Source organism: Carassius auratus, chromosome 31 (genome assembly GCF_003368295.1).
Source record: "Carassius auratus strain Wakin chromosome 31, ASM336829v1, whole genome shotgun sequence".
Classification (NCBI taxonomy): domain Eukaryota; kingdom Metazoa; phylum Chordata; class Actinopteri; order Cypriniformes; family Cyprinidae; genus Carassius; species Carassius auratus.
This window is the reverse complement of record NC_039273.1, coordinates 7,166,338-7,193,362: the sequence shown is the minus strand read 5'-3', so window position 1 is coordinate 7,193,362 and position 27,025 is coordinate 7,166,338. Positions and strand designations below refer to the sequence as shown.

The 27,025-nt window shown below is 36.0% G+C and overlaps 1 protein-coding gene, 1 long non-coding RNA gene and 1 pseudogene across 2 annotated transcripts; 2 read left to right on the top strand and 1 right to left on the bottom strand.

The window, feature by feature from the left end:
• Positions 1-575: 575 nt before the first annotated feature.
• LOC113050357 (keratin, type I cytoskeletal 18) lies at positions 576-5,175 on the bottom strand. Its single transcript, XM_026213244.1, has 7 exons — positions 4,650-5,175; positions 2,916-2,998; positions 2,352-2,508; positions 1,838-2,002; positions 1,621-1,746; positions 1,288-1,508; positions 576-1,204 (listed from the first exon to the last, which is right to left on the bottom strand). Exons 1-7 carry the CDS (start codon positions 5,088-5,090, stop codon positions 1,174-1,176), a joined length of 1,224 nt encoding a protein of 407 aa, XP_026069029.1. The 5' UTR covers positions 5,091-5,175; the 3' UTR covers positions 576-1,173.
• An 11,268-nt stretch (positions 5,176-16,443) lies between these two features.
• On the top strand, positions 16,444-18,239 carry LOC113051177 (keratin, type II cytoskeletal 8-like; annotated as a pseudogene).
• An 11-nt stretch (positions 18,240-18,250) lies between these two features.
• Positions 18,251-20,132, top strand: LOC113051096 (uncharacterized). Its single transcript, XR_003276845.1, has 3 exons — positions 18,251-18,631; positions 19,197-19,417; positions 19,703-20,132. It is a non-coding gene; the product is annotated as an uncharacterized LOC113051096 (long non-coding RNA).
• Positions 20,133-27,025: the final 6,893 nt, after the last annotated feature.

The following is a 27,025-nucleotide window of genomic DNA, read 5'->3' as shown; positions in this document are numbered from 1 at the left end:
AAATTCTTGATTTTATATTTTAAAATAGCTTACTTTGTGAAGCTAAAGTGTAATGTTTCTGTTTGAATTCCTTTCTACTCTTGTAAGTGCTATTTGCACAATCTGAATCTGGTTTAGAGAACTCAAAATCAATCCACGTAAGCTTTGCTGCTAATTGTAGTTGGAGGCTTAAAATGCCCAAGCAAAGGATCTCCAGCAAGCTAATTAGCTATCATGGCATTAGCTCATTGTGCAGAGGTCAAGTAAACAAATCCCAGTGACTTTTCCAGATTTATCTATGCTTCATTGTCTTAGCTAATTGTCTATCAAATTTCTTACTTTTGTGTCCTGTCTTGGTGTTAGTCCAAAAGCTGACTTACTGTATTTTGTATTTCATATTCAAGAAATTAAAACATAGACCACAAATACTAAATGGATCACTTCTATTAAACAAACAAACAAACGTGAAAGTCATGCCTTACAAGAGCTAATTGTATTTTTGATAAATAATTCAAAATGTGTTTAATTCTAAATGTGTGCACAATAATGTTGTCCTGCCTGAAAACGACACGAAGACAGAAAAATGAGCAGTAGACTAAAATGAAACTTTGGTTTTATTGACTTTTTGTATGAAATACACCATTCTATGACCCTCCATGCTCACTAAGAGTTAACTCCAATCGACAAATCATGCAACTTTAAAGAGGTAGGCATAGTATATAAAAGACTTTTGATGTGTGATAATGTTTGCTTGACTCCAAATTTCGCTTAGAAAGCATGTTTTTATTTAATTATTGCTTTGACTTGGTAGAGTACTTCACATTTCATTGTAATAGGTAAGTTAACTAATTTGTGCAATGACATGGAATTATGTATTGTAAATACTCATAATCCACAGCTGATGTCCTAAAAGCTGCCTTAGTTGTTCTGTGACATGCATGTGTGTTTAAAATCAGACTGTAGGGTGGAACATGTTTTATTGACAGACAGAAATTACCCTGCAAATGACATCATACTGAAATTGTTTTGTTGTGCCTGTTTTATAAATTGTAGTCAAGACAAAGTTGAAGGGGACTTTTAGATGAAAAAAGATTTGCCACATGTTTCCGTGTGAATGCTATCTAAGAAGGTTGTTTCATAGAATTGTTTAGCCAACATTTTGTGGTCTGGTCTTCAAGATTGCTGCTAGTAATATCACTCTCGGCCGTCTAGTGCATCCTGGAGCCTAAACAACACAGAGAAAGTAGAATCAGTAATGTATATTATACATTGTAAAATACAAAACTAAAGTTTTATTTGATCTCTTACTTGAAGTCTTCCCCATCTAGAAGTTTCTTGTAAGTGTTGATCTCTGCTTCCAGTTTCATCTTAATATTAAGCAGGGCTTCATATTCCTGACCCTGCTCTGTGATATTTGACTTCAGCTGTGACAGCTCAGCTTCAAGCTGCAGCGTGAGACCGTTGTACTTCTCCACCTCTGCGTTTGAACGTAGCTCCGTGTTCCGTAGCGTATCCTCAAGTGACCCTTTCTATAAAGTTTGGTAGTTTCATCAGACAGTTGCAACATAAACTACTAATTTTATTAAAATTGCAACGATGATATCTGAAACTTTCATAATATGGTATGCATGTGAACATTACCAGGCTTTGTTGGGATGAAAGCTCTATTTCTAGTGTTTGAATCTGTCGCCGTAGGTCATTCACTTCCATTTGTGCACCCTGTAATGCCTCTGTGTTCTGAGCCACCTGCCCCTGAACTTCTGATAGCTGATGAGAAAGAGTAGGTTAGATTTGCCTGGAGATGTCGGAGTTCAGTTAAAGCTAATTTAGTGACATGTGGTAATCAGCGATTCTGTACCTGGGATTCGTGCCACATTTTGAGTTCTTCTGCGTTTTTAAGAGCCATCTTTTCATAGTTACTCCTAATCTCATCCATCACTAGAGACAGATCCTGCCCCTTTGGTGCATCAACATCCACCTGAACACCCGACTGGGAGATCTGGTTTCGCAGCTCCCCAACTTCCTGTCAAAGTTGAGCAGAAAAGAAATCAGAGATATTTAGAGTATGAAATTATAATATGGTGGCGGTTCGTGCATTTCGACGTCGTCACCAATTTTTTTCCAATCAAATGCTCACTAGAATTAGCCATCAACCACAAATTGAGTGAGGAGCTAAGACAAATAAAAAGCTTATTATTATTTTTTTTTTAAAGATAATAAGATAATACATCAACAAAGGAAAGAAAGATGTGTTCATCTAACGTAATGAAGTCCATATTCAGCATATTCAGAGATGTGTCTCATCCTGTCTCATACTGTGTGTGAATCTAGTGCACCTAGTCTTAAGTGGTGCTTATGCAATGGTTGTTTACATTTTCATGGTTTTTCTTGAGGAAAGAAAGCTCATCTTTCAAGGACTCAATTTCACCCTCCACATTCAGGCGACCAATGTTGGTGTCATCGATGACCTTCTTCAGACCTGCAATATCTCCTTCCACAGACTGCCTGATGGCCATCTCATTCTCAAACCTATAACACACACATAATAGTCTTTCAAGTAATGCACTAAAATGTTTCTGTGAGCATGATAACAGTCCTCCATCACACATCTGTCAGGCTGAAGATTTCTGGTATGTCTATTTGTGACCCTTGACCACAAAACCAGTCATATGGGCACAATTTTTTAAATTGAGATTAAATAAGCTTTTCACTGATGTATGGCTTATATGGCTGACATATAACTATTTGAAAATATGGAATCTTAGGGAATATATATCTTTACTGTAGGGAATTTACAAAATATCTTAATGGAATATGATCTTTACTTAATATTCTAATGATTTTTGATTGAGCACAAAAGCATGTTCCTTTGATATCAAGCTACAAAGAGATATTTATTAAGATGCTTGTTGTGTGGTGCATTATTGAAAACTGACTTGACTCTGAAGTCATCTGCAGCCAGACGAGCATTGTCAATCTGCAGAACAAGACGAGCATTGTCCGAAGTGACATCAAACACCTACAGAGTGAAACAAAGCACATATTTCACCAAACAAAACCTGTTTTGACATCCATTCAACTTTTTGTCTTGTAGCAACTCTAGAAAAGATACGATTTCTAAGATGATTTAATTACAGCATTCTTGGAATGTGGTTCAGACGTATGAGTTCTTATAGACAACTAATAACCTGGAATCAGATTTTGATTTATACTTTGTAACTTTACTTTCTTTAGGAAACTGGTGCATGAAAAGGTCTGATTGAGTAGGACTGTTGTTTGTCAGTCAAACTTGATTTTGACAGTGTATTTTTGGGATTTATTTATTTATTATTACTATATTTAATGTACTGAATTCAAGATAATTTGTGCATATCTGTGTAATATCTATGTGCGCAGAGCAGAAGATTTGAATTTAAGGAATAATCAAACAATACTCATTCTAAATGTGTCTATGTGCCACATCCTGCAGGGGTAAAAGAGGAAGCTGGTACATATTATCATGTGTTTCACCGTATCTGACCTGGCAGTCTGAAATTTCATAATATTTGTTTTATTTTCTTCTAAATAAAAATATAATTTGCATTCTTTTTAGTTTAGAGCCTTTTTTATTAGCTTTTGCAGTTTTGTAACTGGAATTTGGTTGAATTTAATAAAAAAAAATCAAAGCAAAGATTTTGGAACTATAAATGTTATGCTATGACTCAGCCACATCTGTTATAAATTATGGAGTTGTTCTTTTGCATTCTTGTTTTGTGCGAGAGAGCGCCATTGTGGCTGTGTGGGTGCTTAAGTGTGTGTGCAATTGCTTATCCCACATCTGTTTTGCATTATGACTCTAGTCAGAGACTGTGGGAAGTTTCAGCTGGTTGTAGTCCATCAAACATTCTTCTAATGCTTTAGAAATTATTATGGATGTTAAATTTGTGTCGACCATTGTCATGGTTGCACATATTTTAAAACCAAATGTGCTTTTTGAGGAATTCCCTCAGTAGTAACCAGAATGCATATAGAGAAAAGCAGAACAGGCGAAAGAATGGAAAGAGAGTGAGAGAGAGAGAGAGAGAGAACAGGGCATGTGCCACACCCTCCATTCAGATGTACGGAAATCTGATCATGCATTTTTATTACACTGAAGGGTTCTCATGAATACTACAGAAACTTTTTTTTTAATATATATATTCTCAAGACATTCTTTAGACTTAAAAAGGCTTAGGTTTTGGTGACAAAGAAACCAAAAAAGTTTTTAGGAGTTTAACATCCAAACTGAAAAAACAAAAACAACAACTGTTAATCTAAAAGTGTGCTTTTTTATTGTTAATTGGTTTTATTCAAGTGTATGTATTATATTGAATATTATATTATACATTTTCCATACCATTTATTGGTATGTAAAATACCTTTGTATACTTTCCCTATAGTATAAGTATAAACCATTTTTTGTGTTCTGTTGAAATGAATACATAAAATGGCTCTTTTCAGCTTGTGCAAAACCTTTACTTTAATTCTAGGTTTTGCTACTTCATTTGAGCTTGATTGCTGTAATTCAGAACATCTGGTATCTCCTCCTCTTCCTAAGATAAATGACTGGCTGCTCTAACAAACTCTCAAATGCTTCCCTTTGCAGCTTGCTCAGACAAAGAATACAGTATTAACCCAACAGTGTCTCTCACCTCCCTCCTCAGGTCATCCAGGATTTCGTTGTACTTGCTGTAGTCGCGTGTTTCTGGTCCACCTTTCTCCAGGGCCTCTCTGATCTGCATCTCCAGTTTGCTGTTCTCCTCCTCCAGCCGGCGCACCGTTTCTAGGTATGTCGCCAGACGGTCGTTCAAATTCTGCATCTGGCCTTTCTCGTTGCCCATGACATGCCCTGTGGAGGCAGTGCTCGCCCTGAGGGACCCCGCAGAACCAGCACCCATGCCGGCTGAGCTCACCTTGTAGGCTGTGGAAGAAGAAATGCCCCCACTTCTAGGAGCAGAACGAAGAGACATGGAAGAGGCAGATGAGATCCTGGTGCCCTGTCCACCCGCCCCGCCATACGTACTAGCGGCACGGTGTACCGGCATAGATCGGGTGAAGGAGATGTGAGAGGCCTGAGGTGCGTAGAAGCTCATGGTGGTGGAGGAAGGAAGTACTGGCTGCACGAGAAAATGAGCGTATGATGAGGGACGTAAGCCTTTGAGAGCTACAGGAAGAGAACTGTGAGGCTTTTATACCCCCACCAAACTCTTTCTGTTCCTCCTTTTCTCTCTCTGACTCACAGACACATGCACACTGACCAGCTAAGACCCTGCCCACATGGCCTGTTTTTTTCCCTTACTTTTTTTCGGTGATCTCTAACGCCCTTTTCATATACTTTCTCCCTCCTTTTCTGTCTCAAATTCACCCCTCTGCCTCCCTCCATCCGAACCCAATCCCTGAGCTTATCTGACCACATTTATGTACTGCAACGAGATACAGCCCTGAACTCAGGCTCTTTATCTGCTTCGGTGAAGTCTAACTAAGAAAAACAGGAGCTGAGAAAGAATAAAATGGTTTATGATTTTCATCAAGCACCTTTGGGACAGCATTGTTTGCATTTTCCCAAGACAACATGTGAACTACATTTATTATTATTATTTTAAGTTTAGATCCTTAAAGGGATAGTCCACCACCAAATTCCATAATTGTTTTTGTTAAATATATATCATGTTTCACAAAAGAAAGGAACTCATACAGCTTTGGAACATGATCATTTTAATTTCTGGCTGAACTTTAAGGCATCTAAACTTATTCACTGGGATGTTTGTGCAAACTGCAGCGCTACAAATAGTCTCACTTGCTTTTGACCTTTTAAGGTCTTGCTCAAAATTATATAACTTTCCAAATATGTGTTTAAAAATACTTTGATAAAGGCTCAACACTAACACAGAATAAATTTGGGAGCTGTATAAAAAACAAGGTGGTAAATGCAAAAGCTTAAAAAATGTCTTAATGGTTGGAGTTCAGTAAAAGAGGAACAGTGTGAATCTCTACCTCTCTCAGGTTTAAAATGTATCACTTTTGGTAAAAATTTTGCTAAGACAAAATTATCTTGATGCTATCACTTGTTGCAACACAAAACCTGGAAAACCTATTAAAAACCATAGTCTTGGCTGTGATGTGTATTGTACAGTCTAACACAAAATGTGCAAGCTCTCACTGAGATCATATTGAACAAGCAACGATTATATCCCAGCTTTTATATCACAGATTTTGAAATCCACAAGAAAAAAACAAAAACAAAAAAACAATACCACGTAGCTAATTGCTGTAATAAAGATATTTCTTTGAAATACCTGTGATCCAAAAGAACAGGACACCAGAGCTCAACACACCCAGGAGGTAAAAGAAACCTGAGGAGTAAGCACAAAGGGTATTTGAAAGCTGATCTTTCTTTCTTTCTATCTTTCTTTCTTTTTTCCTTTCTTTTCTTAACATGTTTATCCAAACATCTGTTTTCTTGAAATGAATGTTCTCAGTTGTTGTTTTTTCTTTGTCCATTTTTTTAAATACTTGCAATGTTTGTAACTTGTTAAAAACTGTCAATGTGCATCAAGGAAAAATTCATGTTTCACTTTTTTTAAATAAATGCTTGTATTCACAATTTAAAATACCTGTGATGTAACAGGCAGCGGGTTACCTATTTAGAGGCTGAATTAATTTCTCGTGGAACATTTCTCTGACTTGGATGAGAATCTTTGCTAAATTGGTCTTGTCGGTGGTTACAGTGCTTTCTCTGTGTCAAGAGTGCAGTCTGCAGTGTCTTTGTTTGGATGGGGTATCCATAGATTCCAGAGAGCTTTGGTTTTCTACACGATGAGTCATCTGTCTCATGATTTCCGGGAGCTCTGAATACAAATCACAAACTGCCCTGCAGGAAAAAAGTGCATGGTTTGATCAAGACCATCTTTTTTCTACTCTATTCTTCATGCTTTAAACCTCCTGTATGCTCTGTAGATCTTTTCCTATAGATGCAGAGAAGTACATCCAGTATTCAAGACCTTGAATGAGTGTTTGTTTCAGTCATACACATGGCAACCTTATGTGTGTGTTTTGTTGCACCAGTTTGTTTCTAAGCAACATTTTCATTTCCTTTCCTGTGGTTAGTCAGAACTGTGCTGTGCACATCAACAACAGTCATACTGAGATGCATCACTTAAATCAGGAGGACAGAAAGCTGATCACAAGAAATCCTGTTTACAGTCTCTTCTCACTTTATTATGGAATTATTTCCAGTCAGTAGCTTAGTGGATGTCACATGTCTTGATAAAGATCTGCATAGCACAGACAAGCCATCAGATTAATGGATTACAAATGAAGAGTCCAGTGAAAAGTTGGCAGACACAGCTGGCAGTAAGCAGAGAGATAGAAAGGAAAAGAGTGCCAAAAAGCAGGAAAACGAAGGGACAGTGAGTCACACTCCAAAATGAAGGAATTTGCACCACCATGCCTCTTTTAGAACATGTGACTTCCCCCACTCATAAACTAGTTTTTCGTGTATTTCTCAGTTACATGAATGCAGTGAAAGTAGTTAAAGCGGTAACTCCTATTTAACTAATAGGCTCAGATTTACATTCATTATATTAATGAAAATCTGACAGCATTTTTTTAACACACTGAAAATAGGTCGGATTTTTATTGGACCCATTTCCAGATAAATCTGGATGAAACTGGATCGACGGGCTGTAGAGAGAGAACGAAATAAATGTCCTTGGCAAACAAATTCAGCTCAACGTTTTATTACTCTTTTGTGTTTGTCTGTTTTTTATTCATGTTTCCATCCAGTCACCCTCTGTATTACCTGCAACTCAAATATTCTCAGAAAAGCCAGAAAAAAAATTAATAATGGAAAGAACAAGCAAAGGAAAGCTCCAGCAATGCTTCAGCATTGTTTGTATGCTAGCATGTATTTTAACTGGGAGGAAAGAGGAGGGTGAACAGAACATGACTGTATTAACTTAAATTAATTGTGCAACATAAAAACATTTTGAGATTTGAGAGGTGTGCTGACATCTCCTGCGATGCATCAAGCCACTCACATAAATTCCACAGTTTAAATTAATGAACGACTTAGACAAGCTGTACATAATGTACAGAATGACTGCAATAATTGGATTACGCAATGTTTTAATTAATTTCTAAATAATTGTATATATATTTTTTTCTTCAACTTTCTCTTTGTAGTGTTACAAGCTCTGGGGGCATAAAGAAGATCTGTAAAGATGCAAAGACTACAGTAAAGTCTCAAATCCAAAGAGATATTCTTTATAAAAGTTAAGTCCATCACACCCTCCTAAAACTGCTTATTCTGACACGCCCCCATGTCTATGCCATGATGTGGGAAGATTTGCATAAAGCCGCCCAAATGTTCATGCAAAGAAAGAAGACATAACTTTTATTCTTGCTGTTGCCACCACCGCCATGTTGTGGAGACGCTGTGTGTTTTGTTGTGAAAGCGAAGCTACTTTGTTTGGCCTTCCAAAAGAGGACACGACTAGAAATCAGTGGTTAAGTTGTATTTACAACACTGAGCACATTTACATGCAAACCAGTAAGCTGATAACTCACAAATATCAGCTTATTAAAACAACCAGTTTTCCCCTTTTACATGCATAAGTAACCTGAAAACTCAAGTAAGTGGAGTTTACATGACTTTATTATTAATCGGGTTATTTCCCTATAGTGACGTCAAAATATAATCATTTGCTTATCTGACTCAGAGTATTCAATACATATGTCAGTTGTGATGTTAAATTAAGCTTGCAACATAACTTGCAACATGTCGGGAAACTTACAGCTCATATCCACTCATGCAGTTATAAACAAAGCATTGTGACTGAACCACTTCTACTTCTGCTGCACAAGAGGATATTCTTTATAAAAATTAAGTCCACCACACCCTCCTAAAACGGCTGGTTCTGACACGCCCCTTTAAATCTAGATTAAAGACCCATCTCTTTAACCTGGCATACACATAACATACTAATATGCTTTTAATATCCAAATCCGTTAAAGGATTTTTAGGCTGCATTAATAAGGTAAACCGGAACCGGAAACACTTCACATAACACCCTATGTACTTGCTACATCATTAGAATAATGGCATCTACGCTAATATTAGTCTGTTTCTCTCTTATTGCGAGGTCACCGTGGCCACCAGATCTAGTCTGTATCCAGATCAGAGGGTCACTGCAGTCACCCGGATCCAGTACGTATCCAGACCAGATGGTGGATCAGCACCTAGAAAGGACCTCTACTGCCCTGAAAGACAGCGGAGACCAGGACAACTAGAGCCCCAGATACAGATCCCCTGTAAAGACCTTGTCTCAGAGGACCACCAGGACAAGACCACAGGAAACAGATGATTCTTCTGCACAATCTGACTTTGCTGCAGCCTGGAATTGAACTACTTGTTTTGTCTGGTCAGAGGAGAACTGGCCCCTCAACTGAGCCTGGTTTCTCCCAAGGTTTTTTTCTCCATTCTGTCACCGATGGAGTTTCGGTTCCTTGCCGCTGTCGCCTCTGGCTTGCTTAGTTGGGGTCACTTCATCTACAGCGATATCATTGACTTGATTGCAAATGAATGCACATACACTATTTAAACTGAACAGAGATGACATAACTGAATTCAATGATGAACTGCCTTTAACTATCATTTTGCATTATTGAGAAACTGTTTTCCAAATGAATGTTGTTCAGTTGCTTTGATGCAATGTATTTTGTTTAAAGCGCTATATAAACAAAGGTGACTTTGACTTTGACTTTGAGGACACATTTTTATCATTTTCTGAGTCTTGAAAAAGTCTGCTTTTGTGTTATATTTCCTTATTTCTTTACTGCAAAATGTTTGCATGGTCTAGATTCGCTTAAATCTGCACTAATGATGAGTTCTTGTCACGTATCACACATGCGCATTTCAATAAGCCAACAGAAAGTGGTTTAATGCATTTAAATAACATGCAAAATCTTTGTAAGAGGCAAAAAAATACTTTTTGCGAACAATTTCTACTTACACCATTTATGCATACAATACATCAGACCTTTATAAGAAAACTGGTTACAGCGTTTACGTGACCAAGTGTGTTTTTGGCTTATTAAGCATAATCAGTTTAAGAGTGTGCATGTAAACGTGCTCACTGATCCGGAAAAGTTCAACTCAATTATTTGGATGTGTACTGTACAGCCCTTTTTATGGAGGAATGTTTCCTGAACCAGTACCCTACAATGTTTCTGTATACTGGGTCAATTCCAACTTTGCAAGGACAGTCTGGCACTTCTGAGTCAGAGCATGTAAGTATGTTTGCATATTCAAAGAATTTGCCACTGATGATTCAAATGTGAGTTTTTAGCAGTGTAGAGTAGCACTTGTTTGTCATTTCTCTGATCAGATATGGTTTAATGTTTACACAGCGTGATAAAAAGACAGTATAAGTCATTATAATCAGTAATTAAGTCCCCACTGGATGCAACAAAGGCCTAGTTTCTATTCTAATGGGTTTTATTATTTTTGACTTGTTGAGCTGTGATACGGCATCACAATGTCAACATTGCTTAACATTTCCATCACACGCTTGAGGTATTCGGCCAATCACAATGCACTGGATAGCTGGCCAATCAGAGCAGACCTCGCTTTTCAGAATGACGAGTCTTATAAAAAGCCTTGACACATTCCAGAAAGGCAGGACATAGAGATGCAACAATAATGTACAGTATGTGGAAAATATATATATATATTTTTACCTTAAACTGCTTAAACACATTGCATTACACCAAATACACCAAATAATGTTCTTTTTAGCAATGCCACATGACCCCTTTAAAATGACACAATCTAATCCTGTTTATATGAAATAAACCTGATCCTGAGCTGCTTGAGCTAAGGGAACTGTCCCTGTGACAGCAACTCAGGGATGAGCTTTGAAGAACTTAATCCTGATCACGTCAGATCATCAACAATTAAATTCAGCTGAGTAATCCATTTTCAATGATTAAATAATAATAAGATATGTTTTTTGAGTACCCAATTAGCATATTACTGTGATTTCTGAAGGATCATGTGAAACTGTTATGGCTAAAATGTTTTAAGTTTCACAATATTACTGTTTTTACTAGTAACAGTGTAATCATTGTCTCTTTAAGGAAACATGCTGTAGTATGACTCAATTGACAAATGTGCGCTAAGTGTTAACGCCCCGTCTAGGGGTAGAGTGTAACATGGAAAACACCATACATAATTAAAAGTGAATATTTAATTTAAAAATAAATAGAAGTTGATATAAAGTCTTTTATGTGTAATTATAATATGTCACTGATATGTTTAATTCATGAGTTATCATGTTTTGTGTGGCTGTAGACTAAGGCAAAGATAGGCTGTGAGAAGTGTGATTGGAAGGGGTAAGGTAAACTTTTGTGATAGATTAGTGCGACAGACACACCCTGCGACATGCCACAAAGATTTTCTCAGCAGATTATGGAATAATTTTTTTTATGAAACATTTAGTAAGAACATTTTAAAGTGGGTGAACCTACAGAAAAATGACGTCCTGACAAAACTGCACCATAATATCTGTCTACAAGAGTTACTTAGACCTTGCTAAACAGCCAAATATCTTGTTCTAGACGAGTCTTTCAACTGTCATTCTGCTGTTAGTGTTCTGTAGACATAATGCAATTCCAAACTGAGCCACTAGGGAGTGCTAAAAACCGCCAAAACGGTGGAAACACAAGACAGACTCGATCATAATATAATAAGCTTGTATTAGTATGTTTTTACTCAGCTTTTTTCCACTTCAATTCTCAGATGTTTTTTTCTTTCTTGATTCACTGGCTCAAAACATTTAGCATTTATATTCTTCTGCAGAGCCCACTGTCTATTCATTCTACCCTAGGCCACATTTCTCTCTGGTAATGCTGGTTGAAATTATGTTGCAGTCGCCCAACTTTACTTTTTTTTCAGATTTATTTGAAATTTCACAATTTCTCTTTATTACTGTAATTCACAGTTTTCCAAGGGTTCCCACTGAAGAGTGGTGATACTGATGTGCTAGGCTGAATTATTACAATACTGTTTAAGTTATAAGTAGGCCTACTGTTTATGTAAAACAACTCTGTCCTTCATTTCAGCACCTTGTACTTACAAAGAATGCTTTCTCATTCTTTGAAACATTTATCCAAAAGCAAACATATGTTATGCCTGTGTTCACATAGTGTCACTCATGAGCAAATTCTCCTGCTGAAAGATCTGTTTTACCGACAGTCATCTGTTTTTGCCTGCAGGGCACCACACCTTTTTTTTTTTTTTTTTTTTTTTTTTTTACAGGAATGCAGCAAGATATTATAGTTTTGCATTAAATGAATATTATTATAACATCTGGAACTGATGAAATTCAATAATAATGGCAGAGCCTAAATGTTTTTTGCAACCCATTTATTTTAAGAAAACTTCTTACAATAGATGAAATAGATGACATGATGTGCATGTCAGGTGGACTATGTAGACTGACGCTGATAGGAAGCTGACTTCAATGATGTAGCCTATTCTGATTGTCAAATATAATATGTGTAAATTAATAGTTTTGTCATTTAAAAAAAACTTAATGACCATATAAACTGATCTATGATGAAAGCAACACAGCTACAACAAATAAAATTGATAATGAGTGTGTTAGATTTAAAGTGTTCAAATAATCAAACATTGACAGTAATCAGTTGTATTGTTAGCACCAAGAGGCCCCCAAATAAAATTCTTCTTAGGGCCTCTGCTGCCTATAGCCATTCATGCTACAGCTGAAGTCAATGACAGCTTAGGGAGTGCTCTTTGCTCTCTTTATATATAGCCTTTTATATACTTTTATTTTATAAGTTTTATAATTTAATGCTCTTATGAGGGACCAATGACCACACTGCAGAGTTTAAGGAGAGACAACTGCATTTAACAGTTAAGGATCATATCTGAATATGTTCTTTTAATTGATGATGAAGAATTATAAGCGTGTGTATGAAACGGCGTATGCACAGTTGTTCAGAATAGCCTGGCATATTGTTCACAAGATGCAGGCAAATTTTTTTTTATTGCTTATAGAAAGGATGCACATTCTCTCTCACACACACACACACACACACATATAAAATATAATATATTATTACGGAGCACTGCATGTCTATTTTTCTTCAAAGCACCAACTTGAATGCCTAATGTTGGCTTGATTGCTTCTGTTACATGAGAAAATCAATAATTTTATCTATACCCGATAAAGTAGATTTACTAAGGGTGGGGTCCGGGTCGCGGTCTTTTTGTCAAATGGCCTGCTGTCTGATAACTGGTTGGGTGTTCTGTTAAGTATACTGTGTGTGCAGGTTTACCAAACAAGACCCATGCAGGACTCGGCTTTAAACTACTTTGCGTCTCTCCGTCAGATAACTTCATTCATCCATGATGCGCCATTTACAGATATTTCCCTAAACAGTCACAGCTCATATATTTTCCTGCCATGGGGTGAGAACGTAATTATTTATTTTTGATTATTATTATTTGATTTCAGTTAGTTTTTCAATAACTGTTCTTAGTTTTGTTTCGTGTTCGTTTTTTCATTTATTTTGACATTTTTATTTTATTTCATTTTACGAAAATGCTTTTAGGTCAATTGTTTTTGTCTTAGTTTTTGTTTACGAAACTAACCTTGCAATGCAGGCAGTGTGTACTCTGAATTCCTAGAACTATACTCTTCTAAATTATGCCTCAAGCCTTTTAACATCAGCTGGCATGGCTGCTGGCGTGGGCTTGTTTGTGGTCATGTTACACTAATCAAAGTGAGTGACACACACTCTAGGAGTCACTGATCAGAATGAGTATTAAAGAAAGCCTTAAAGCAAAAAAGCTAATTGTGGGTTTCTTCATTTTTCCCTTTTTATTTAATTTTACACCCTCCTTTAATTAATTCATATATTTATTTATTTATTAGTAGAATACACTTTTACAATTATTAATACAATCATTTTATTAATCAATAATTGATATGTTGATAAATCTTTGTACTTATCAATAATTAAGCTCTCTTTTGACTTCTCCCATTTTGTCACCTTTGAATTATAAGGTTATGTCTAAAATTTCTGTCAAAATTTTGTTATTAACATATTCTGTGACAATCTCTAATTATGTGAATTTTTTTTATTTTATTTTATTTTATTTTTTTTGTAAGTTGTACACATTTTGGGACTTTTTATTTAGAAAAAAAAGGTTCTATCCACAAAGTGTGGAATGCAAACAAGAACCTTATCATTCCAAGCTGGTGATTTGACCTTGTTATGATTTTAATCATTTATAAATTTAACTTGCTATGTGTCTATTTGTTGAGAGGTGACTTAGGGTCTGACACATTAGACATTTACTTCTTTAGTGTGGCACCTTCCAGAGAACATATGCAGTAATGTTGTACTTTTTTTATTGATTTTAGAGTAATCTTGTTTAATCCTTAATTCCAGGGAGATAATTTGTTTAAAACAGTTGTGTGGTGCTTAATATTTCAAAGATGATTTTGAACCTTATAGGAGACCACCCCAATGACAGCTTTGTACCTTTATTCTGAGAGAGCAGGCTTTCTTACAGATTGTTCTGGCCCTGCAGTTTTATTTATTTATTATAAAATACACAGCTACTTTTAAGTGGGCTTTAATGGACCAAGATGGTATGGGTATGGCATCTACTAGCAAGGACTAGGTCGGTCATGCTTTGTTCACTTGTTATGCTATATTAAGCAATAATCGCAATTTGAGGACTTTGGTACGTTAGGCATAACTTACGTAAGTTTGTAAGTTTAACTTACAAATAGTCCTTGCTGGAAGATTACAATCAGGACAAGCCGGATCCGGATCTGGCTCCTCTGTATTTAAATGCAAAATCTGTTTTAAATTCAGTCTTCCACCTCAAAAATATATGACATTTATGCAGTGATTTTTTTTTTCTTTCAGTAAAAAAAAAAAAAATGCTTTGTAATCTCAATACTGTCATTAACTTGCAATATTCCTGTTAAAATGCAATATTTCTTTCTCATTTTTTCATGTCTTGACTGTTATGTCCTATCACATATGTATAGATGAACACAGGATGTTTGTTAAGTTCAGCTTGAATTCTTCTTCAGAGTCTGTCTGACCAGAGGGGAGAATCCTCTAGATAAATAACTGAAGCAACAGTCATTGCTCTTTTATATCTAATCTTCACCACAAACGAGCACCATGTCTACTACTGTCTGTCTACAATGCAAGTGCCCAATTTGAATAGTTATCTTGTCATGAAAAGCCACTTGCAATCATTCTACCAAAGCTGTAAGTCTTACCTCTGCAAAAGAAAAGACAGTTAAAAAAAAAAAACACTCCAATCAACTGTCTGTAGTCTGCATTAACCTTTGTTAGCATAGGAGAACTGAAATTTGCAAACAGGGAAAAAGGGGAACAAAAGATGCCAGGATGTTTTTATGACAGAAGTACACACATTTCTCACCTATAAATCACTCTTAACATGAACATGATGCACCTAAATAATGAATATAAAAAACAAATGTTGCCTTAAATGTGTTTGCTTGTGATTCTTGTATTATTGCACCTCTTGGGTAAGCTGCCTAATTTAATTTACAGGTGCTGTTATCAAGGGGGCAAAGCTGAAAAAAAATCAAAATGGATTTTTCTGTAGGTTCAAGAGAACATATATTCATATAATGTTATTCTGAATTTAATAATAAAAAAAAATGTTTGTTTAACTATGATGTTAATAATTCAGATATTTTAATCACTGTAGTATATCTGTACACTTATTTTGTAGCACACTATGGCGTGGAGGTCACAGAAAGACTGGGCTGCAATAGGATGGCTGAAACTCAGCAAAACATAAGCAGTTACATCTTCTATTGTTATCTTTACAACAATGTTCAAGTTAGTCAGATCAGCCGACAATACTTTTAGCATCTAGAAAAGTACAATATATGACCAACCAAGGGACTGTTTTGCGTTTGTACTGTAGATATGGGGCCCAGCTCAAATCAGCGGCTATAGAACGATAAAAGTTGCAAAATAACACCCATACAGTGGTTATGTACACTCCTGAAATGTTAAGCAGACTTTTGTGGGATTATACTGATTCTTAATATTTTGACTGGTATTTAATTCGTTTTCTCTGATTTGCTGAGCCTGGATCTGCTAGATTTGCTTCATGATGTTCAGATTTGAGCATAAAAGCAATTATGGACTGTAAAAATTTCCCCTTTGCTCAGGGTTTGAAGTTAAGCTGTTAATGTATAACAAAATGATTGTCCTCTCAACATTTAATCCCCATAACTCTGCATACATTTCTTGAAAATTGTTTCTTGACCAATAAGCTGGCCTTGAATCTACTTTTAAGTTTCCGGCTCCTCAACTCTTGGTCCTTTCTCAAATCTGAAAGCTGTTTTTACAGAGATGCTGAACACCAAGAAAACCATGAAGTCTTTCAGCAGTTACTCCTCTTTAAGTGAGAGCAGCAACATACGGACTCCCCTCAACCATTCAGGGATGGTTTTGAGAGAAGGCTGGGGCTCCAGTCCAGTCATATTCCCCCTTCATTCACAGCTGTTAAGGTTAATGAAAGTCTTCTGGCACCTCTGAACTTGGAGATTGACACAAACATCCTGGCCATCAGGACTCAGGAATTCATACTCCGAATTGTTGCTCTGCATTTAACCCATCCAAAGTGAACACACACAACAGTGAACACACAACAGTGGGCAGCCATTTATGCTGTAGCGCCCGGGGAGCAGTTGGGGGTTCAGTGCCTTGCTTAAGGGCACCTCAGTCATGGTATATCCAGCCCTAGACTCAAACCCACAACCCTAGGGTTAGGAATCAAACTCTCTAACCACTAGGCCACGACTTCCCACAAACCTTTTGTGTAGACCCTTTATGTTTTCACATCTAATCAATTGTATTGTGTTTGGGCCTGTGAGTGTGGTTCGTATGCTGGTGTGAGTGATTGTGATTACAGTAGGCCCAGTTTTATCAGTGTCATATTTTATCAAGACCCCCACTTGACTGACTAACCCAAAGGGACAATGTCCACACTGTCATAAACACACCTTTGTTGCTTTTTGGGCAATACCACTTTACTATCATGCGCAACAGCCACTCCTTTAAACATACTTTTTTTTATTTATAGAAACACACCTATCCGAGCACACACACAGCTAACTTTGTACTCACATAATCTGTTCAATAAAGCACAGAGAGACTCTTGCACATTAATATGCATTTAAATATTAATTAGTAAAACTGCACTGGAAAAGTCAGAAATTGCAAGTAAATTTCACAAACAATTACAAAGAAACAACAAGTAACGCTGAATTAAAACTGAAAAAGTATTTTCTTATAAAATGAATCTGACAGCCATATATGTACTGCATGTATTATCATATATCATAAGAAAATATAGATTTATTTTATCACTTTCTTCTTGTCTTTCCCCAGATGCGCTTCCTGGAACAGCAGAACAAGAGACTAAGTGGTCTCTGCTGCAGGAACAGACTAGCCAGCCACTGATCCAGCACTGATATTATGTTTGAGACCTACATTGCTAACCTGCTCAGACAGTTAGATGACCTGGGTAATGAGAAAGTGCGCCTGGAGTCTGGCCTGCAGGACATGACCAGCCTGGTAGAAGACTTCAAGAGAAAGTAAGACGTTTGTACACTAAAGCGTTTAGGGACATTCCACACACGCACATTCCAACAAACTTTGTACATTCCTTCTCAGGTACAGTATGAAGATGAAATTGACAAACGGAATGACTTTGTGCTCCTTAAAAAGGTCAGCGCATAATGTAAAAGCACACACAGATCGAGCACTTTTAAAAACGTATTATGATTACATTATTATAAATATATTTTTCACTGTGCCTATGTTAGGATGCTGGTGGTTCGTATCTGAGTAAAGTGGAGCTGGAATCTAAATTGGACTGCATAAAAGATGAGAATAACTTCCTTTGGCAGATTTATGAGGCGGTACCATTTACTCCCTTCACATTGCTAGTAAATCTTTTAGCACAGTCATATAATACATGTTACAGATATAATTTATTGTATTAACTGATAGTAAAACTTAAGTCTTAAGAGATTATAACTCTTATGGCGTGTAAGCACGAAAAAAAAAAAAATCATTCAGAATGACTGTTCACTGTAATTTTTATTCCGTGTGTACAGGAAAAGACACACCAGTTGTTGTAGAGATGGACAACAGCAGAAATCTGGATGTGGACACCACTGTGGCTGAAGTTCGTGCTCAACCGCAGCCGTGCTGAAGCAGAGAGCTGGTACAAACAGAAGGTCACTTAACTTTCTTGCACTGTGTGTTTGTGTGTGCATGTCACAAATCATACATTTTTAAACATGATTGTTTTCTTCTTATTATTTTATTTTTTTGCTTTTCTAACGATGCACAAATGAACAGTAAATATGAGTTTATGTGTATGGGTCTGTATGTTCATGAGTGCTGTAAAATGTTAGTATGAAGAATGCAGATGACAGTCGGCAAACATGGGGATGACCTGAAAACACAATGTAATGCGATCTAAGGATTGCACGTATAAATTCTGAGATGGAACCTGTCAAGGGACATGGTAAGAACTCTATTTCACACTATTGTCTTCTGTGGAACTGCTTTATAGCTGAATTGAATTCATTTATCATAATTTATTAACTTAAATGAACAGTTATTGAACTGAACTGATCAACATTGAACTGACTTCAGCTGAATAATGACACGGTTGTCTTTTTTAAAGTTGCTTTACAGCAGAATTTGAATTTGTCTCATATTTCAAGCCTGCATCACTGATTCTGTTATTTTCCTTTTTATTACTGTAAAGCTGCTTTTAAATCTATTGTATACAGTGCTTTATAGATAAAGTTGACTCAATTTGACTATTCAGAGTCAAATGTCAAAAAACTAAAATAATAATTTGTCAAAATGTCAGTAAACAATGCACAGCATACTTACAGCTTGATTTGAATTTTTTTTTTTTTTTTGACATTTGACAAGAACAAAGCAAGCATTCTTTCAGTAAATCATTTCATTGGTGTATTAAATGTGTGTTGATCTGAGATGATCTCAGTTAATTCCAGTTGATCTTAAATTATATGTCAGAGTGTGGGAAGGGTGTAATCTTTTGTCTCCTCTCATTTTAGCATTTAAACCATGAAGCGCAGATCAAAGAGGCAGAAGAATGAGGTGAACTAGCTGTGAAATATGCAAAACTGCGTCTGCAGGAGCTGGAAGCAGCTCTTCTGAGAGCTAAACATGATATGGCTCGTCAGGTGCGTGAGTGCCAGTCATTGATGAACATCAAACTGGCTCCGGACATTGAGATCGCCACCTATAGGACTCTCCTGTGAGGAGAAGAGAGCAGGTTGGTGCAGTTTTAGCTCTTGTTGAAACTATTAACACTTTAACAAAAGGGAATCATAATGGATTCCTGTGGGTGTCATGTATTATTATGTGTTCTTTCATAGACTGTATGGTTCATTCCAGTGTTTTTAGTCCATCTTTAAAACACACTGTGAGTTACTTTATTCACATAAAGCATCTCTGTTTATATAAATATATGCTTTTTTGAAATATTTTACACCAGCTTCGTATATACAGTATTTAAGGTGCAGCTTTTGTGACTGTTCTCTGATATCATTTTTCTTAGCCTTGAACTACGACCTTGAAAGCTGCAACTTTACAAGTGTCTCATCACAGAGTCCTGGTAAAGATGTTCAGAAAACAGTCCTCGAGCAGAAAGCTGTGACTGCAAAAGATGTCAGCTCTGGCAGCAGCACTGCCACCATCACCAAACGCAAAAAGACCACCATCGTCACCAGTGAGAAGAAACTCGTGGCTACAGAGGGAAGTGTGCAAGGGATGGATAAGTCTGCAGACAAACAAGAGGAGGATGTGTTTTGAATGACAGAGGAGTAGATGGGTGTGTTATGCACAGGGTCCAGGATCAGATTTTTATAGGTTGGCCTCCACCCCCTCCCCTGGGTTCAGTGAACATCTATAGTTTAGTTTCTGTTGCTGAGGTGTGGCAGATTAAACTGAATTACAATTCATTGCATTAAATATTTAGTATATTTCTACAGCCCTACAACAAACTATATAATACATTATATATAATACTATATTGTATAATACTACTATATAATATACTATATAAAGTATAAACAAAATTTTTGTTCCTTATAGCTAAAAATGACTAAATTTCTGGCACTGTTATCACAGTCAGAATGTACATGAAACAACTTTTGTTCGCTTTTCAGATTTCTATTGAAAAAGTGAATGCAGCAACACTTCAGTTTTTGACAGTCAAATATTAAGACTTTAGGAGGTTAACACGGGTGCAACGGTAATAGACACTTTGTTCTAAATATCTAGAAAATATATCTGGATATAATGTTATTTTTGTTGATTGCAGCGAGTCTACGACGGATTTCTGTCAATTGGAAAAAGGAGGGGGAAAGAAACATGTATTGTTGTTGTTGTTCTGCCGGCAGACCAAAAATCATCCCCTCAACACAGTAATACTGCTTGCATTATACACAGTCGGGTTATTAGCAGAGAACACAGAGCAGAACTGGAATTTCGGCACTGGATTGTGACTATTAAAGGAAAACACCACCATTTTTCCATATTGCGCTATGTTCTTTGCGCTGCGCCACTATCTCATTCAATGAAAGTGCGTTTTTGAACGAATCTAGAGAGTCAGTGATTCATGATTTGTTTATTAAGGAGGAAAAGTGGTCCTAAAAAGAAAAGTAAGCATAGATCCATGTGTAACAGTATATTAGATCTGTGCACGAGATCTTAAAGAGACAGCAGCCTAAATAAACCTTCTGCTACCTTTCATTATACAGGGAAGATTACCAAAGCCCTTTTAAGACAAGTCATGTCATTTGGCGGCCCTCTTTGAAACGCCTCTCAGGCATGCATATGTAACTTCTACTGTATTTCTTTGGGGAAACATCAAATTCTCCAAAACTGTTCACCAAGCATGCAATTAAATTTCATATTTGAAATTTATTTGAAATTGACTGTTTCTATAGCAACGGGGATGCTTCTAAAGGCAGCTGCAGTGACTCGCTGACTTTACCAATTAGCAATTGGCTCTTTCATTCAGAAGGCGGGCTTCCTGTTACATTTTTCACCTTTCAAAACAATAGGAGTGACCTGTCCTGGGTATTCTATATTCTTTGAGACTATCCAGTGTTATTTAATAGTTGAATAGATTATAGTTAGACCTAACTGAAAGAAAAAATAAAGTTAGTAAAGGCTAATGTTAATTTTATTATTATCTTGTTAATGTTCTTGTGCTATTGATTGTCATTGATTTATTTGTTCCTATTTTATAATATATTATTTACTTGTGTTTTAAAATAAATTCAATTCTGAGTGCATGTAATTCTTGGTTGGGGAGGGCGCGTGGTCCATGGGAAATAGTCCTGTCATCACAGCTGGAAAAAAATCCTAGGAAACACTGCTTAAATTTAATAAAATTAGAAAAATGCCATCACAAAGCTAAAAAAAAAAATCCCCTGAAGTCACTTTGAGTCAAATGTCTCCTCATATTAGGAAAGCACATGTTTTATCAGAACTTTTGTATTATTGATCAGAAGGTGCTCCTAATTTTATTCTATGTTTAATTATTAGGAGGACAAGTGCTCCTTTCATTACAAGAAGAAAATACTGCTCTTAAACTGGGTGTGTGACAGGTATGGCTGTGGAATGGGGTTTGGCTGTGGAAAAATGTTCAGACAAAATATGTATACATATTATTATTATCATTATTATTATTATTATAATTTTTTTTATTTTATTATTTTTTTTTTGCTTCATTCCCTGCATTCAGTAAAAATGCAGAATAGAAATTATGATATCGGGATTGCACCCATCCCTCCGGCTTACTTATTTACAGAACAAAAAATTGATAAAAAAAAAAAGAAATATTGATGCATGTCAACAAAGCAACTTTTGTTTTGACATTTCTGCTGTTCTGCATTTTACTTCGAAGTTGCCGGTTTGAATGTGGTCCTTTATTGCATTTCCATTCTGAGACAACAAGAGAGGATTTGCACAGAAAATAAACGTTTAATTTGAAAAAATTCTTACTTTTTCAGTATATTTAGAAACTTTATTTTAGAGAGTCTTGGCTAATTCAGCGACACTTAGAGGGAATGTGAAATCTACAACTCCAGCATTTCCTATATAAATAAGCAAAAGATGCATATCGGATGACATTGCTAAGTATACAGGTCTAACATTGCCAAATTGAGAACAGTAAGTCTAATAGTAATAACCACATTTATGACATTGTCTCCTCCCCCTTCAGCAAACACTGCCCTACAAGGGAATTTAGATTCCACACCTACAGTATGAACTGGTGTAAACCTTAAACTACTTCCTTAAACTGATTGACCTAAAACTTTGCATCATTTTAACGCTATGGAGAAACTAAACGCTAAATAGAAAAATTATTTCTATTTTTTTTTTAGAAATAATCTATTACTTTCACAAATTAACTGAATTATCATATGTATTGAATGATTGTATGTATAAATGAAGACAAAAAAATACAAATTTGTCCATGCGTTGGTGACATGTAACAATAAGTTGCACTGGAATTTTCTTGAAAAAGTCTTGCCACAACATACACAAAGCTATTATGTTCAGTTTTATGTGCACTCATTGACCCCAGCTGTGCAGTTATTCAGTAGTTATTACTGAAGTAGTTAAAGCAGTTATGGCAGTTATTGTTTTCTTTAGTTTGTTGTACAAAAGGTAAAATGCTAAACAAATTGAGGTAAGAAGAATGAGTGAACCCTTGTAGGGAATACTACGCATAGTAGCAGCTCTAATTTTGGTGACAAACGTTGACACATGTTGGCCTCAGGTGTTTAACCCTACCACACCTTAAACACACCTGACTAACCAGTCCCCTCAGATTCAGATCTTCCCTCTCCCACCCCCTCTTGAAACACATACACCTTTATTCGCTCTGACTTTCTGCAATCAACAACTGCTCTGGTTTCTCTATGCTTGACCTTTTACTCCTCCCTGCTATTAATTTATCATAGTATTTTTTTTTTATATAATCTCCTGTCAAACCCCTCATTCTTTCTTTTACTCTCTCTGTGTCAGTCACTCACTTTCTTTGCAGGCCTCAACAGGCCGAAATTTTATTGCAGATACCAACAGAAACTCAAGGGATTACAGGGCTGATGCTCTGGTCAGGCCTCTTTATAAACCTACAAGAACTGCATTAAGTCGTTCACCTATAGCTTTGCACTCACAATGTGGAGATCTTGGGTATTGTATGATAATACTTGTGAAAAATTAGTCATGATAAAAGAGTTCAAAGACTTGGAGAAGCAGGCTAAAATGTATTCTCTTTATCTCTTTTGGTTACACTATCAGTTAGGTTTAGGAAAGAGTTTAGTGTAGGTTGCCGATGTTATTCTTAAACGTGATGAACTCGCTTGAACCATCTAACAACACTCACCGGGCATTCATTTCTAACTAAATTTAAAAAAGCAATGCCAGATTTTCATTCATCTGTTTTGGGTAATATTGAATGCTTTTAGAGCCATTCTCTAGACATTAAATTATTTATTTATTTATTTATTTTTATAATTTTGCAGAAATGTCATCAAAGGCCTGTTTTTCTAATGAGCCTAGCTTGCAAAACCCATACTTAGTAGTTACAGTGTTGCTGATAGTTTAACATGTTGACAGACATTTGCAAAATGCATTAACAATTTGAGGCCAAAAACCTGCAAAGTTTTACAGCAATGTCAAGACGTGTTGCATAAGCCAGACTATCTTCAGTGGTAAAATCAAAAGTGTGTTGTCATCTTTAATTTGTTAATCTTATCTATAATCAATTTCTTCAAAAAATATTGTAACCACATACCAAGTACATTTGACATCTGAATATATATATAAAATCTCGAAACAAGCTTATGTAACACCTTAAATTTAAAAGTGCATGCACACACCCACACCCACGCACACACACACACACACACACACACACACACACAAAACTACAACCAGAGTTTTGGCTTTTATCAAGACAGATCTGTTTTTGGTGAAACAGTTCTATAAAGAAAGATGTTTTGCAGAGTGATAATCAAATTTAATTTTAAAGGACTCATTCATACATTTTCGCAGCTTGCACCAACATGCGCATATTGAAAGTGTTACAGATATTTGTCACTTCATCTCAGCCAATCACAATGCAGAAATCCTTTGACAGTTCTTGTGGTATCCCTCCCTCTCCACAATGGCATCTCCACCTTTAATTTATAATATAGTTCTGGCTACTATTTGCCATACTTTCACAGCACTTTTAAAGTAGAAGATCCACAGTTTCTAAACAAGTGTGTTTGCATGTGCAATTGTAATTGTAACTCTAATTATAATTAAAGGTGAATTGTTGCTTTAGTTTGATTAAAACCTACCTATTAATGTGTTATGTTGTTACATAATATAGTGCACATTGTTGACAAGTTGACCATGTAAACAAGTTCCGTTATGGTCCCTGAGCTCTCTATTGAATGTACTGTGTATTTGTGTTTGAGAGAGAGAACAAGGAGTGTGTTCAACATGAGTGGCCCTTGTCAAAGTTCTGACAGAACCCTATGTGCAATTTACACATAAATCTGGTTTGCATCCACAACAAACCACTGTCTCCTTGGAAGACAAAATATGCATTTTCTAAGATTTTTTGTGCAATTTTTCAGAGACATTGCACGCAGAGCATGTGTACGGATGCAGGTTTGAATACAGCCAGGTGTCATGAGCAATTAGGGAAATGTGAAATGCTTCAAAACTTCTGGACATATTCATGAAAAACAGCTGAGGTTGTCTGTAAAACAGAATGCAATTTCTAACAAATGGAAAGCATTTCATGAACATTTAAAAATGCTATTGTTTCTATTATATATAATTTAGAGCTATCAGATTCAGTTTTTCCTTTCGTGCAATGTCTTTGTCATGTTAAAGGATCTTGAGTTACAGGTTTTCTGTACTTGCACTGCTTTTCCTTCGGCTGCAGGGACACATCCAACACACCTTTTCATTCTTTCACTTCATTTGAATAAATTACTGAAGGATATTTCTGAGAGGTGTGTCTCATTCTTAAGCTTTGGTAAACAACAAAAGTAGCTATTTCAGCTATTCTGCTTTAATTCTCAACATCAGTTGCACCAGAGGTGTTGAGGTCCACTCGATACTGCCTTCTCGAAAAAACTGGAGAAACCAACAAAACACAAGAGCTGAAATTACTGGTTTGGGATTTCATTTGTAGGACTGTTTCAACCGCATTCAAATTCCAAAAGTTTTAGTCAATAAACAAGCTTCAAATGTGGTTCTTTTTATTATTTAAATATTTAATTTAAACTTATTTAAGCCAGAGCAGTGGGTGGGTGTGTGTGTGTGTGTGTGTGTGCGTGTATGTGTGTGTGTGTGTGTGTGTGTGTGTGTGTACATACTGTACATACAGGTGTTTTGGCACCAGTGGAGATAAAGGTGCACAAAAAAAGAGCACTCACACAGAGACTCCCAGTCTTTTAAAATAACACTGTCACACTTTAAGATACATATGCTGTCAGATACTGAATGCACTTCATGCAGTATTTGAAGTGATGCGTTCAGACCTGTGTGCAGTACTTTAATTCACTTGTCAATGTTTCACAATGCTGAAACTGAAGGAGCTTATTTAGTGACATTTCCCTCTGCCAAAAGCGGTAAATCCTCACACTTGTCATTGAAGGCGAGTGTAACCTGTATGGGTGTAGATGTGTGTGAAGGGACTGTCCACTTGACCAAACGCATACCCTCACAGTGAGGATGATAGCATCTTTTGGGATTAAATCTTTGATATCTGAATAGCACACGTGTGTTTGATAAGTAGCATAAATTATATTGACTCTGAATAAAGTTATTGATAGAAAAGATTCATAAAATTAGAAGACTGCAAACTAGAAAAGTGAAATTAGAAACCCCCTCATCCCCACCCACGTTTTATGTGTTTGGATGACTGGACTGACAAAAAGATAAGCTTGAGGAACGCCTCAGCCTGGCATGATCCACACCCTCAAGGCCCTGTGGACTCACTAACCTGTCACTGTAGGAAAAGACCATCAATATGTCATACAAACTTAGCAAACTGCATGTCACATTTATATTTACTAAACACACACATAAACCCACTTCTATGATTTACTTCACCTGAAAAGTGTGCACACTCAAGGGAACACCTACTGTAAAAACAAACCCGAGATTTAAGTTCATTTGAAATTTGGGTTTGACCCATATGTGTGTGCCTGTTGAAAGGTTACAAAAGAAATGCATGCGATTGGTTGCTATATGAGTAATGCTACTACAAAGACTGACATTGTGTTTATGTAATTCTGTCATTTAAAAGGCATGCTTTCTGGATAAGAAATTAGTTATTTCATTAATATGGCCTCAAATTTATTGAATGAGTACTTTTCTCATCTTTTCATTCCGCAGTGTTCTCAGAATAAAGCATTACACTGCTATTAAATCATTTTACAACAAGGTTCAGTTCATCAATGTTTGTTTATTTATTAGAGTTACAGTGAACAACATAAAAATATTTATTTATTTATTTATTTATTTATTTATGTTGTTGTTTAATATACTAGTTACAATTTTACTATTATTTGGAAATTGTTAAAACACATTTTCATTTATGCCACTTGAAACGTACAGTATATGTAGTAATTAACATTCATTTAGATTGAATGCTATAAAAGATATTACGCAATAATATTTTTGTATGATAAAGGGTGTTTATGACAGATGTGATAGAAATGCTTAAATTAAATAAAAATGTCAGATTTAAAACATTTATCAAATATTTGTTATTAGATTTAATATGAAAATGATCAAAATAGGACATTTTCACAATTTTATATAATTTAGTCAACAATTAGTTAATGTTAATTTA